This window comes from Euwallacea fornicatus, chromosome 2 (assembly GCF_040115645.1).
Source record: "Euwallacea fornicatus isolate EFF26 chromosome 2, ASM4011564v1, whole genome shotgun sequence".
Lineage (NCBI taxonomy): Eukaryota > Metazoa > Arthropoda > Insecta > Coleoptera > Curculionidae > Euwallacea > Euwallacea fornicatus.
Window position 1 is genome coordinate 1,244,608 of NC_089542.1, and position 13,534 is coordinate 1,258,141.

The following is a 13,534-nucleotide window of genomic DNA, read 5'->3' on the forward strand; positions in this document are numbered from 1 at the left end:
CTACATTTCGATACTTCTAACATTTAACTCAACATTTCATTGTCAAAATATTTCTATTTTTATCGGTCCAATTTCAAGTTTTCCTTAGGATCTAATTTTGAAATTGTCTTAAACGCAGTGGCGTTCCCGAAGCACCCAACACTGTCGGAATATGACCCACTACCAAACTAGCCCTAGTACCATTTCTAGTACCATTCTCTCGCCAATTTTTTCCTTGCAACAGGAAGCAATCATGGAGTCGTTTATTCTTGTGATTGTGCGAAGAAAAAAAGCGATTGTGTCACAAATAAGGAGCAGATCGGATTCCGACGAGGCCCACATATTAATACACCGCCGTCCCAGTAAAGTACGCGGTTGAGTTGCCGTTAGTGTCCAGTCGTACTGCCGCTACGCATCACCCGTCGATCGCGTCTTAAGTTCACCTCGGCCAAGGAAAAGTAAGAGCAAGCGAAGATGAGTTTCGGGCCCTTAAGGTCCATCCTTATCCTGCTGCTGGGGGCCGCTTTGCTGGTGGACGCAGTATCCCTCGATTATGGTAAGTCAGAGAAAGGCAAAAGTCTTAAGTAATAGTTAAACATGAAAATTTTAAATTTAGTAAATAACATAAATACAACATTTGAGCAACGGCAGTCGCCCTTTTTTTCCCTCTAGTTTTTCAGTAGGTCATGAAAAATTTACCATTCATTGACGTAAAATCCCTATTTACGTATACTTCTTAATTTCGAACACCTTCAGGTAACAGATAATTTTGAGATCTCTAATCTTAATAATGGGAGGATTTCTAGTATTAGCACCTCTAAATAACGGACCCTCTATAAAGCGGTAGGAAACACACTTCTTTTCACCGAGATATCGAAATTGTGTGAATTTGTATCTTAATAGTGGACAGACTAGCCGACATCTGTTGCTCTGATCCGTTGCTGCACGTGCCAGTTTTGAAATTCGGGTGAACTTTATGGTGCTGTATTGCTAGTTTTACCCCATTGCAGCTGAGCTGGGTTTAAAGGGAGCGATTAAAAATTGAAATTTAAGAAAAATAATTCGTTAATGCATTTTCGAGAGTTTCAGAAGCGCCCGAAAAAGTAAAATTTTAAGTTAATAAAGTGCTGACTGCATCTCTAAGTTTGAAAATTATTCTTGGGGTTCCAGTAATTTGAATATCGCAAAAAATGTATCTCGTGGTGTGCCTGAATGAAAAGCAGAATTATTTCACGATGACGAGAAAAAAGTGAAACAAAATACTGTTAAAAGACTATTGCGGGTTATTTCAAATAAATTATAGGAATTTTAGTTCATGATTTTCCGAATTAATATGATAAAATATTTTTATTTCGTAAGCATAATTAGGTGCGATAAAAGCCAACTTAATCCCAGGACTTTTTGGTAGATTACGAGATCGACATTTAATTTAAACATAAAAAAAAAACTGAGAGAGATTTTTCACAGATGAAAAATCGTTGACGCCCAGTTTCTCTTTAACGTGATTTGTTTTATATTCTTAAACAAAGAAGTCTGTCGGAAGCTCCGTGTGGGTTCAGTAAAAAGTTTCATCAGCAGCATGTATTCAAATGTTTTGGCATATCAATCCTGTACTCAAGTAACAATTTGCAACATTATAAAAAGTCACGGCACTGAGACGATGAGGAATATGATGGTGCCCATGTAGGCGTATCAGACTTCACAGATGCCTCACATGGAAATTTGTGTAATTTATGACAAATTAAGTTGCTAATGAAACTGGCTTCTGAATTATTTATTTAAATTTTAAGAGACGAGAATTTTCGAAAAACATATTTTTGTTCCAATAACAGTTGAACCGTCTTCGTTGCCAAACTAACTCGGGTAAGTCGGGGAAGCACTTGAACATTGGCTATTACGCGGATAGTCCCAGAAGTACCCGACCTAATACGTAAAGGAAAAAAAATGGGAAAGTATTACGTTATTTCTCAAGATGGTCCCTTTTGAGATTGTCGCGCTTTTCCCAGCGGTATCTTCTACATCCTACTTGTATTAGGAAGCTTCGAGTGTTTCAAAGTAGACATCAACCATACGCTCCACCTATTCATTATTGGCAGATTTGTTTCCACCGAGCCATTTTTTTCAAGTTTGGAAATAGAAAATAATCCGAGGGGGCCAAATCTGGCGAATAGGGCGGTTGAGGAAAAAGTTCTGGAAAACAGCTTCAAAACAACCACAAGTCAACGGAACGTCCTCAGACTTTAACCATAAGCTATTTAAGTTTAAGTCTATGTAATATAAGCACGTTTTATAAAAAATAAAAAAACACTATATGTCGGATCGGGCATTTCTGGACCTATCCTCGTAAGTACACGTAACCGAACTAGTCACGATGACTGAATTTTTTAATGAGTAATCTGCCTACTTGAGTCATTACCATAAGACCTTGTTCTAATCAATGGGCGGCTTTTCGCAAAACAATATACACGCTCCTTGTAGATGCACGACGAAATGACACACATCCATTTTTTTTCTTCTCGGTAAAGTGGAAACAGGGCCGGCATTATGAGGTAATCAGGATCGATTTATGTGACATACAAAATAATACGTCTGCCCCAGAGCGATGCTTATTCGTATGTATATCATGCATAATGGGAATTAGCCAAATATAGTAAAGTCAGAGAAAATGGTAAAGAACTACTTGCTTGGTTGATATTGTTTCACTAACCCAGTTTATTTAGAAGTTTTTTCAGTCTCTAAGGAGCCTACAGCTCGGCTAACAACGCTGTGCTTAACAGCCGCATTAGAATTATTAATAGAAAAAAAACGAATTATTATTAAAGGAAGAGAGATTTTAGGAACGCTAATAGGCAGTGAGGACAGGTTTATTGAATCCTTATGTCCAAGAATATCACGGCTCAGTTCTAAAATCGGGAAATGAGATAGATGTTTCCACTTACAAAAAAGTGCTTTTACTTTGGTTATTAAAATATTTTAGATCATTCATGTGTCCACAAATTAAAATGCAAATATAGTTTATGCGGAATGGCGACCACATGGTACCTGTCGGAAATAACCCACAGTAGCCTTGAAGGATGGAAGCGAATTTGACAGTAGTGGGTTGTTGTAATACGTGATCTTATTAAGTTGCAAAAAAATTTATTACTGTTGATGGGTCTTAATCCTCATTATGTCCAATTTGGAAAGCGTTGAGATGATTCTCGTTAAGATCCAGATTTTTAAAACTATTTAAAGCACATTACTACGAACAGAAACGGAAACTACTAGAGGAATTTATAGTTTTATACAAAATTATTGCTAATTTAGAAGTCTCTAACGTGGCTCCATTGACGTAGAACGTAAGCAGTTTTATAATCCCACAATGAATATCAATTATCAACATCAATATTGCTGTAAAATTCGTTTAGGATTTACCTTTCGTTGTAGCAGGTTTTGCAACCTTAAATATTTTAATACAAAATCTAACATTATTTTATGGTTCTTTCTGTCCGAACCCAAGCCATCTGACAAATTTGAAACGACTTAGGTGTATTGAGTCTAAACTTTACTGAATAAAATTTGGAGTTCAAAAATTGAGATTCGAAGCCACGCTACTGCCTTAAGTAAAGAAGAATGCGCGAGAGCATTCTGGGATTTAAGAGGCGATTTTGTCAAATCAGGGCCGTAGCAAACACAGCTAAGAACCAAGTTAAAAAAAGCAAAATGTCATGGCCAATATCTATTATTTTTTATAAATGCAATTCCTATTTTTTTTTTTTTAATTAATGTAATTCAGCCCACGCCACTGTGTTAAGTGGAACTTGACACTATATACAATGCGCTACGAAATTTGATGCCTTGGTCGGTATTTACGTTCGCGAATAGATTAATTTTTTGCCAGATGTATTTTATTTCATTCCCCTGCCATCCACTCTGTTCGCATTGATTCACACCCCGGATTTAAGATCTAAGCAAAATGGTTTGCAATGCAAGTAAGCAATAAAACTGTAAATTTCCATTTTGCAAATTTACTGCTTAGTTCACATCCATTACACCTACCTCTGACTAAGCGCTGAAAGTTCGAAACTTGAACTATTTCTCGTAAAAAATAGATCTCTTATTCAATCGAATAAGCGAAACATCAACGAGCGATCGGATCCATTCGCGGCAAAAACCTAAGACCCTTTGAATGTTTTTTTTTTTTTTTTTTTTTTTTTTTTTTTTTTTTTTAGGAAAACAGTGACGTATCAAACCTAGTTAGAGAAATGGTTAAAAAAATAGAAAAAAATACAAATCAAAATTATGCTTCGTAAGATCCATTTGATGAAATTTCGAAAAGGCAAAACACCCGAATGTTAATTATTTTTAATATTGAATATTGTTGTAAAATTCAACAACATTTTTATATGCTTCGATATTATCCTCATTATTGTGTCTATACGTGCAGTTAGCAATTCATAAAGTGCTGTTTGCTGTGGATTTATCGTAAGCCTCCAATACTGCTGACGATGAAAAATTAATCTATTTTGAATAACTACTGTTCGTTATGGAAAAACTGCACGTATCTATTTAACAATCTGCGTATCAATTCTCCATGGTAAAACTATATACTCCACAGATGCGGAAATATTCTAAATTTTAAGTGACACACATTTCCTTTCCATTAACCCGAAAGGCAACCTTGAAATTTCACTTTGTTATGTGAGTCCATATCGGTTACGCTCTATCAATAGTACGCATTTGGACTGAGTCCAAGTTACGTAAATCGTATCGTGAAAATGAAAAAAAATCGATTAGTATCATTAGTAATTATTGAGGAGAATCGTGATGGCTTAAAAATGTTTAAAAATCGTAATTTTTTTTAATAAACTCAAACTTAAAATAGAATTTAATAATCTTAACAAATACCAAATAACCATAAATCAGGTGAAAAAACAGGAAACACTTAGACCCACTGTAAGATTTATTAGTGACAACCATGTCGGAAACGTACGTGGGTCAGAATGGTGCTGGGCCTCTGCCAAGATTTGATTCAGTGATTCGGTGGGATTTCTACGAGCACCGTAAAATATTTTTTTTTCTAATTAGTGCAGCTAAAAATAACAAAAATGGGAGATTATTAAACACGAGTAAAAATGAATCACGCGTTATTGAATTCCGTAAGGTATCACGTATGGGTACGCGCAGATGTTCACCCATGGGCGCTTATTTAGAGCAATCACCCGTGACACACCCGTTTTGGGCCTTTATAACCATAACAAATTACACGGTAATCAGCAATAATTGACCTCGTTGTGAGACCATATGGGCGCGTTTAAATATCAAATTTTCTCATTGTAGAAATCACCAAAGACTTGGAAGAAGTCATCAAGCAAGACACCTTCATCCTGTCCATCAAACACATCAGACCAAAGAAGCGCTCTAGAGGTGCATTAGAAACACTCTTCTCGGTGGATTTCCCTGGGGCTGAAAACAAGTTTTCCTTGCTGCTTGATAGGAAGACTAAAAGAGGTCAGGCTCATTAGGCAACTCCTAACGGGGACACTCGAAATAGATATCAACACCTGTCTAACTAAAAATACTGCACACTTGAGAAACCCAATTTGAAGTCTTAGTTTAATATATTTTCATGTCCAGGAAATTTTATTTTTCTGCCCACATATAGTAATTGTGCAGACCTTGGAAGAGAGCCGGAACAGGGAGCAACATTTCACAGTAGACGTCCTTCATGAGGACAGTCCGATCAAGTCCCTCATCTTGACGGTCAACCAGTCCCAACCGACCGCTCATGCCAATCTATATATCGATTGTGTTGCCTACGGCATGGTGGCTACGCCCAAATCAATGCGAGATATGTTTGAAGGCATGAGACAACCTTCACTGGAAGTTGTGAGTATCAAGGAGAGCCAGTTATCATCTTTTAAAATGTATGCGAGAAATAAGGATAGATTGTGATCTCTATCAGAAAAATACATTTAAGTATCTCAACATGGGAGTCCAACATTTGGTCCTGAGATAGCAGCAATGCTGTTCACAGCAACTATGTCGAGCTACGTTTGCAGTAACAAATTGCAGAAATTATTATTAATATTTCTTTGGCCCACGCAAGACTTGAAAACCCTCAAAAACGGTGACCACATAATGCTGCGGGGTTACTGTTATTTTGCAGAAGTCTCGTAATACTCGTCACTCTTGACCCTATTCAAAATTATTTTTATAGTTCCATGAAAGAAAGTATCACATGGAGGTAGATGGGCACCGAGATTTGCGAGCGGTGTTGAGTAGAAACGAGTGCCCTCTTCCCATAGAGAAAAACTACGACTTGGAATTTAGCCACGATCTGGCCCTGACCAACTCCTTAAAGGACGACCCAAATATACAATCTCAAGAGCCGCACGGCGGGTCGTACCCTTCTGATTATCGTGGAGACATCCCCTTGGTGTCAACCCTGGATGATGGTAAAATCTACCAAATTGAACTGGCGATTACAATATAAAATTCGCTTTACAGTGGGCTTAATCAACTCCATCAACCATCTAATTAAAGTAGTCAACTTAGAGGTGCAAAAGTGTCAAGGCCAGGCTGAGGCTTTCGACAAACTGCGTCGCCTCATTGAAGAGTGCGAGCTTTGTACCAAACCTCAGCCACCAATGCGACCCTCTTGCGCCACTCATCCCCCAGGGTGTGCCGCTGGAGTGCGATGTTACGACACCCCTGATGGTCCCCGTTGTGGCTCCTGTCCGCGGGGTTACCTTGGAGACGGTAGGTTCCCCACTTTTCATTAATTGTACCGTAGTAACTACATGTACCTTGATTATAGGTTATACTTGCACCCCTGGCAGGACCTGCGCAGAACGGCCCTGTTTCGCCGGAGTGGAGTGCAGGGATACGTCAACAGGGTATCAGTGCGGCGCATGTCCAGATGGTTACGAAGGAAATGGCGAGGATTGCCGTCGCAGGAACCCTTGCGAGTATAATCCATGCGCCCCAGGTAGGAATCCTTCCGATTACAAAAGCCCCTATTACTGAATAACATAAGCGTGGAGTGTGAGTTACTTAGTCATGGAATAGTAAATAAAACGCAGAATTTTTATTATTTGACACATAACTAATTGCTTAGATTATATGCTAAAAGAGTTTGGATTCTGCAAGTTTACTAATCTGTGGAATAGTGGTGGAAGTGAGTCGTAGAGAATTTGGTTGATCTCACTGACACCTCTTTAAAGGCGTGTGTAAATATCGAGTTGATTGTTATTCAAAGATATAAAATTTAATTCGTGTCGCTGCGCAATGACACATATGACACTGATCAATGTCAATGTCAGTAGAAAAACAACGATATTGACGTTAACTGCGTCGCTGCCATGTTGCGTGACTTCATTTCTCGATTTGAACTTGAACAACAAATCAAACCATTGTTTTGCTTTATTTACAGATCTTTATTAATGCATGTAATGTTTCCTCTCGCTTGTACCCATTTGCATCATACCTCTAATAATAAATTTCTCAAACCTGTATTCTAGGGTACCTATTTGTCTTATAGTTAAATACTGTAGTCAGCACCTCTTCTGTTGTATAGAGCTAATACTGGTTTAAATATAACAGATTGAAACTAAATAATCTTGTTTTATTTTCTCGGAACAGGTTGCGTGCCTGTGTGGAGGCCCCGCTATTCTCCCAGGACAAGACGATCCTTGTCCCGGTTTTCTATATCCGGATAATGAAGGATACCTTAGGATTCAGATGCATTTGTGAAATTTTTAACACACTATTAAGGCGGTTATTAATTACTATGTGTTGCTTGATAACTGCCTCATTAACGCACCGTTCGAATACGTACAAATACACTAAAACATAATACCTAATTGTTGTGTAAAAACTAATCACATGACTACACTACAAATTCACTGCACGATTAGGGATTCTGGTATTTATTGATCATCAGCTAATTACTTCATGTACATTATTTCAATAAAAACCAGACTTAGACTTTTATAAGAGCACTCCACTACTCTAGTTATCAGTATTAGATTTGTTTATTGCGTTTATTAAATGTATAATGTTACAGATAATTAATAAATAGCTATATTTATGTGTTAATAATATAATTTATTTACTCGTTTTTCGTGTTAGTCTAAGTCTAAGTTTCAATTAATTATGCATTCATGCCCAGTTGAAATGTTGGTCTCTCAAATATCTTCATTTTAACTGCAGGTGGACTTTAAAACGAAGATATATCTACAACTGGGCTTCTATCTAATATAATTTTCATGCAATTTCAGAACATAATGCAAAGCAGTTCGTTCATAAGTTAATAATCATCGCCGCTTTGGGTAATTTTCTCTTCATTTCACATTCATCGCAATCATTTATGAAAACTCTTTGAAAAAATGTTTAATAAGCGAAATGAACGTTTCGATTATCAAACGCATTAAATCGAAATTAAGTTATGTTATACCATTCTTGGTCCACCGTTCTACTATTCTTCGTAGAATTTCTGGCTAATTTGTTAAAAAGGACGGGTAAAACTGTAAAAAAAAAACAACTCTACATCCATTTCTTCTAGATCATTGAAAGTGTTTATAAAGATCGCGTGACGTTACATAACACACACAATGGGCGACGTTCGGTTTGATATGTAATACGGGCCGTTACGATAATCAGCTTAATTCACACGAGTTGTTATGGTAATGCCAAAATAGAAGAGAAAATGGAAACTTTGCGACATAAAAACGATTGGCAATGAAAATGACAGGTGAGCGCCATTTTGATCATCCGAAAAATGTCATAAAAATTGTAGGTGCATGTACGAATAGCGCACGAATAGACCTTTAAAATAAGTCACTAATTTACAAATCCCTTACATAAAACACATGTGAATATGAAGGCCATTTCGACGTATGGTGTGTCATTTTCACATCGCGCCATTTCGTCCCCCAACCCAAAACGGCTATTTAGCGGTACGCCAAACGGGTCTAAAGAGGATTTTATGTATGTTTATAGTTTACAATTTTATGTTGTCATAATAGCCAAGCTTGTCCGCCATGTTTCCATACTTGTAAGTTGACGTAACAAGAAATTGTCATGTGAGCATTTTACAACAATAAAATTGCGAGACGCCATCGACATTTTAAGGTTCATGAAGAGTATCCTTGCTAATAACAAAAACTGTAGGAATGGACCGATTCGATTTGGCAGTTTAATGGTTTCCACAATGGAATAACCGAACAGACTGATAGTGAAAATCTCGAATTGATTCTCGTTAATCGAACGGAATCACACAATCTCACGAAATACGAGTTTATACGACACCGCTCTAATCCATCAGGAGTCCAGTGCGTTTCCACGAACGAAGAACCCTACTTCAGATGCATGGGCTGTCCCGCAGGAAGCACTGGCAATGGCGAAAATTGCAGGGATTTAGACGAGGTAATTTTCCCTGTATAGGCGACTCCAACTTCTGTATGCTGTGAAATGTAAATATTTTTTTCCTGTATAAATTAACGGACGATAACAGTGATCGAATTTGACAAACAAGCCAAGCAATGAAGTCGGTAAATATCAAAATGTGCTAGACATGGTCAAAATTCGACATTTGTTCACATTTTAATTTCACCCATTTGTCAAATTTTACCACTGTTGCATGCAACCCAAAATGGTAGAAAGGGGAAAACAGCAATTTAAAATGCGTTTTCAGATACGTTCAATCCCGCACTTGTGTACTTTCCGTTGTATTTAACAGCATGCGTAGTGTCCATTATTTATACAGGGCAAAACTGGCGAACTAAATTTTTTTTTTATATGTTGACATGACATTTTTTACAATATGCGAATTCTAGTGTGACCTGGTCCATCCCTGCGACCCCAATGTCGAGTGCACGAATCTCTCTCCAGGCTACCGATGCGGACCTTGTCCACTGGGATTCACAGGCAGTCATGGCTCGCATGGAGTGGGCCTTGAAGAGGCTGCCCGCAACAGGCAAAGGTGTGACGACATTGATGAATGCCGTGATGGGAGGGCTTGCGGGAGAGATTCCCAATGCGTGAACACCCCAGTAAGTTCATATTAAATTTCCATTTGAACATGTTGTGTACAATGGGGTATGCAAGGGTTCCTACGAGTGTCACAGCGCCTGCCAGCCCGGTTATGTAGGGAACTACAGCGTGGGCTGTCATCCTGAAGATCCTTGTAGAGGTACCTGTCATTATAATGCTAAATGCGAGTACCTTGGTTGGAACAAGCACATCTGCAGGTGTAGCTGGGGGTATGCAGGAAATGGGATATATTGCGGAAAGGACACTGATCTGGATAGTTGGCCTGATGAACGGCTACCTTGCAGTGAGACTCGATGCACAAAAGTGCGTTTGTGAGATTTCCCAGCAGAGAACTTATTTTATTTTTCACTTAGGATAATTGTCCAAATACTCCAAACTCTGGACAAGAAGACGCCGATTTTGATGGCATCGGAAACGTCTGTGACCCGGATCCTGACAATGATAACGTTCTCAGCGGTGTAAGTATGCAAACCGTGCTTTCGCAGTAAGCACTAAATTTGTACATACAGGATAACTGTCCATTACATGCCAACCCTGACCAACAAGATTCAGAAAAGGAACCGGACAAAGTGGGTGACGTCTGTGATAACTGTCCTTATATACCCAACAGCGACCAATTAGACATTGATGGCGATGGAATTGGCGATGCTTGCGATCCAGATATGGACAATGATGGTAAAGTGGATATGTGTCATTACACATACATATTCTGGGTAACCATGTTTCGAGTTGGAACATCAGAATCTCAGTTATCTACCGAGTCATAATTGTTTTTGGAAATTTGGTAGATTTAGACTAGCTTCAAAAATATCCGAAAATTATAAAACTTTTCATAAATGTTCCTATTTTTATCATGGATTAATGTGATTAGAAAACTGAGAATAATATCTCATACACTTTACACAAACTAAGGTATTCCCAATGCTGAGGACAACTGTCCACGGGACAATAACCGTGATCAACGCGACTCGGACAGAGATGGATTTGGTGATGTTTGTGATAACTGTCCGTATATTTACAATCCCGAACAAGAGGACCTGAACGCTAACCAGGTGGGGGATGTTTGCGAAGGACCCATAGATAGCGATCGGTATGAGATGGAAATTTCCTGCTTGAGCGAACTGAGTTTTAAATTCTAGCGACGGAGTCAGCGACACCACAGACAACTGTGTATTGGATCCCAATCCAAATCAAGAAGACATTGACTCCGACGGCAAAGGAGACGTTTGCGATGACGACATGGACGGTGACGGACATGTCAACTCTAGAGACAATTGTCCGCGAAAATACAACCCTGATCAAAAGGACGCAAATCGTGAGAATTTATTACTCATTTCATTGTATAAAAAATCTTAGTTTTTCTTTGAAAAGCGATAATTTTTTTAAATCCGAGATTACACATTGTTAATAACTGAATTTGTTAAACGAGTAAGATTCAAAATTCGGAAAATGTCACATTTTATTAGACATGTGCTAAATTTCTAAATGTTTGAATTTCACTTATTCGACACATTTTATCATTATTTATAGCGGCAATACATTTGCATCTTGTGACGAACGGAAATTTTTAATATATTGAAATAACCACATTATAATTACTAAAAATTCAAACTGTTTAGACGATGGTAAAGGAGATGTATGCCAAGAACCCGACTGGTACGACAACTGCCCAAATAACTCCTTGGTATACAGGACCGACTTCAGCAAATTCACGACAGTAGCTCTGGATCCAATCGGAGACTCCCAAATTGATCCACATTGGGACATTGAGAACCAAGGAGCTGAAATTTTGCAGACGATGAACAGCGACCCCGGATTAGCTGTTGGTCACCATAAGCTGTACGGAGTAGACTTCGAAGGAACCTTTTTTGTGAACACTGATATAGACGACGACTATGTTGGATTTATCTTCAGGTATTGTTGTTATTTTCATTACATTTTTAATAAACTGCTCAGGAAAGGATATGCCTTGCACTGCAAAATTTTTCGCAAAATGTTATTCAAACAATTCGAATTCGGGATTATGTTGAAATTGAATCCTCATGATCGGAAAAATCAAACTGTAACTGTGATTTTAAAAGAGGGCAATTCTATTACGTGAGAAAACTTCACAACTGTCAAGCGGCTAATTTCCTCTAATAAAATTCAATTGCCTTCGTCATTTTAAGTTTGCGAGGATTCGAAGTTTGTTAAGACGCAAATGTAAGTTATGCTAAGTTGATTATTTTCGTCATGTTTAACAATGAAAAAAATTGATCACAACATTTTTGAATCGATCATTTAATTGAGCAGTTTAGTAACAATAGCTGAATTAATCAAAATCAACACTTGACAAACTATTTCGGTTGCTATTAAATGAAATGCTTCGCTGTTTCGATTTTCAAATATTTTCGCCACTGTTACACAATTAACTGTGTTGAATGTAGCCAATGTACATCCGCAGCTATCAAGACAACAGGCGCTTCTACGCGGTGATGTGGAAGAAGGACCAACAAACATACTGGCAACCTACACCGTTCCGGGCAGTAGCCGAACCTGGCATTCAAATCAAATTGGTCAAATCGGAAACGGGACCAGGCACCTATCTACGCAATGCACTGTGGCATACCGGAGACACTGAAGGCCAAGTGAAGCTCCTGTGGATGGACCCCAGAAATGAGGGGTGGAAAGAGCGCACCTCTTACCGATGGTTCCTCATTCATAGACCACATATTGGTCTCATCAGGTTTATGATCCACGAAGGGGAAAAAATGGTGGCGGATTCAGGCAATATATTCGATGACACTCTCAGGGGAGGACAGTTGGGTGTGTTGTGCTTCTCGCAAGAGATGATAATTTGGTCTGATTTGGCCTACAGGTGCAATGGTAATTTTCCAGCTCATTAGAAACCGCAAATTTCTGACGAAAGATTGTTTTTTTTTTTAGATAATCTACGTCAGGATATGTGGAACGACTTGCCAGCAGAATTAAAACCAAAAGTTGTCATTGACAATACAATTTATCAGCACATTCAAGAGCCAGAATTCGAACTAGCGCGCGATTATTCTTATTAAGCAATGTGTTCTGTAAAGTACTTACCACTAATTATGGGTTTAATTATGTTTCTATACTTATTATAGCTAAGTTTTTATCAATCTTAGTAGTGTTTTCCTCTTAAAATTTTCAAATTATGAACAGTTGTAAATACTCTTATTGATAGACCAATAATCAAAATGAGTAATCCCATTGTTGATGCCAATATTTTAAACGTCGTGATTTTGAAATACTAATAAGCCTACGTCATAGAGGAAGAACAGCTATCAAAAAAATTTATTAAACTTTTTTTGAACAGATTAATCGTTTTTCAATTATTGTGTATTCAAAATTTTGACGAATCCTACGATTTTCGTAAAATCCTGAAAATAAAAAAATGATTTCACAACGTCGTTTACGGCATTTTAAAATCTCCAAAAACAGCACATTAACATCTTAACTTTCAAAATTGCAGAGTTGCCCTACTTACCCCTCATGTGCTCTTTCG

General features: G+C 38.0%; 1 protein-coding gene across 1 annotated transcript; it reads left to right on the forward strand.

The window, feature by feature from the left end:
* Window positions 1-318: 318 nt before the first annotated feature.
* Tsp (Thrombospondin) lies at window positions 319-13,346 on the forward strand. Its single transcript, XM_066294006.1, has 16 exons — window positions 319-535; window positions 5,299-5,469; window positions 5,624-5,847; window positions 6,179-6,416; window positions 6,469-6,720; window positions 6,779-6,949; window positions 9,287-9,387; window positions 9,798-10,013; window positions 10,069-10,317; window positions 10,368-10,472; window positions 10,524-10,689; window positions 10,927-11,104; window positions 11,154-11,329; window positions 11,634-11,928; window positions 12,458-12,879; window positions 12,940-13,346. The coding sequence occupies exons 1-16, from the start codon at window positions 454-456 to the stop codon at window positions 13,065-13,067; spliced, it is 3,174 nt and encodes a 1,057-aa protein (XP_066150103.1). The 5' UTR covers window positions 319-453; the 3' UTR covers window positions 13,068-13,346.
* Window positions 13,347-13,534: the final 188 nt, after the last annotated feature.

Bases quoted from the DNA above. Each gene is read 5' to 3' on its own strand.
- Tsp (XM_066294006.1), top strand. From the start codon at position 454: ATGAGTTTCGGGCCCTTAAGGTCCATCCTTATCCTGCTGCTGGGGGCC. The intron at 5,470-5,623 runs GTCAGGCTCATT...GCCCACATATAG, and splicing joins TGATAGGAAGACTAAAAGAG to TAATTGTGCAGACCTTGGAA. The intron at 6,721-6,778 runs GTAGGTTCCCCA...CCTTGATTATAG, and splicing joins GCGGGGTTACCTTGGAGACG to GTTATACTTGCACCCCTGGC.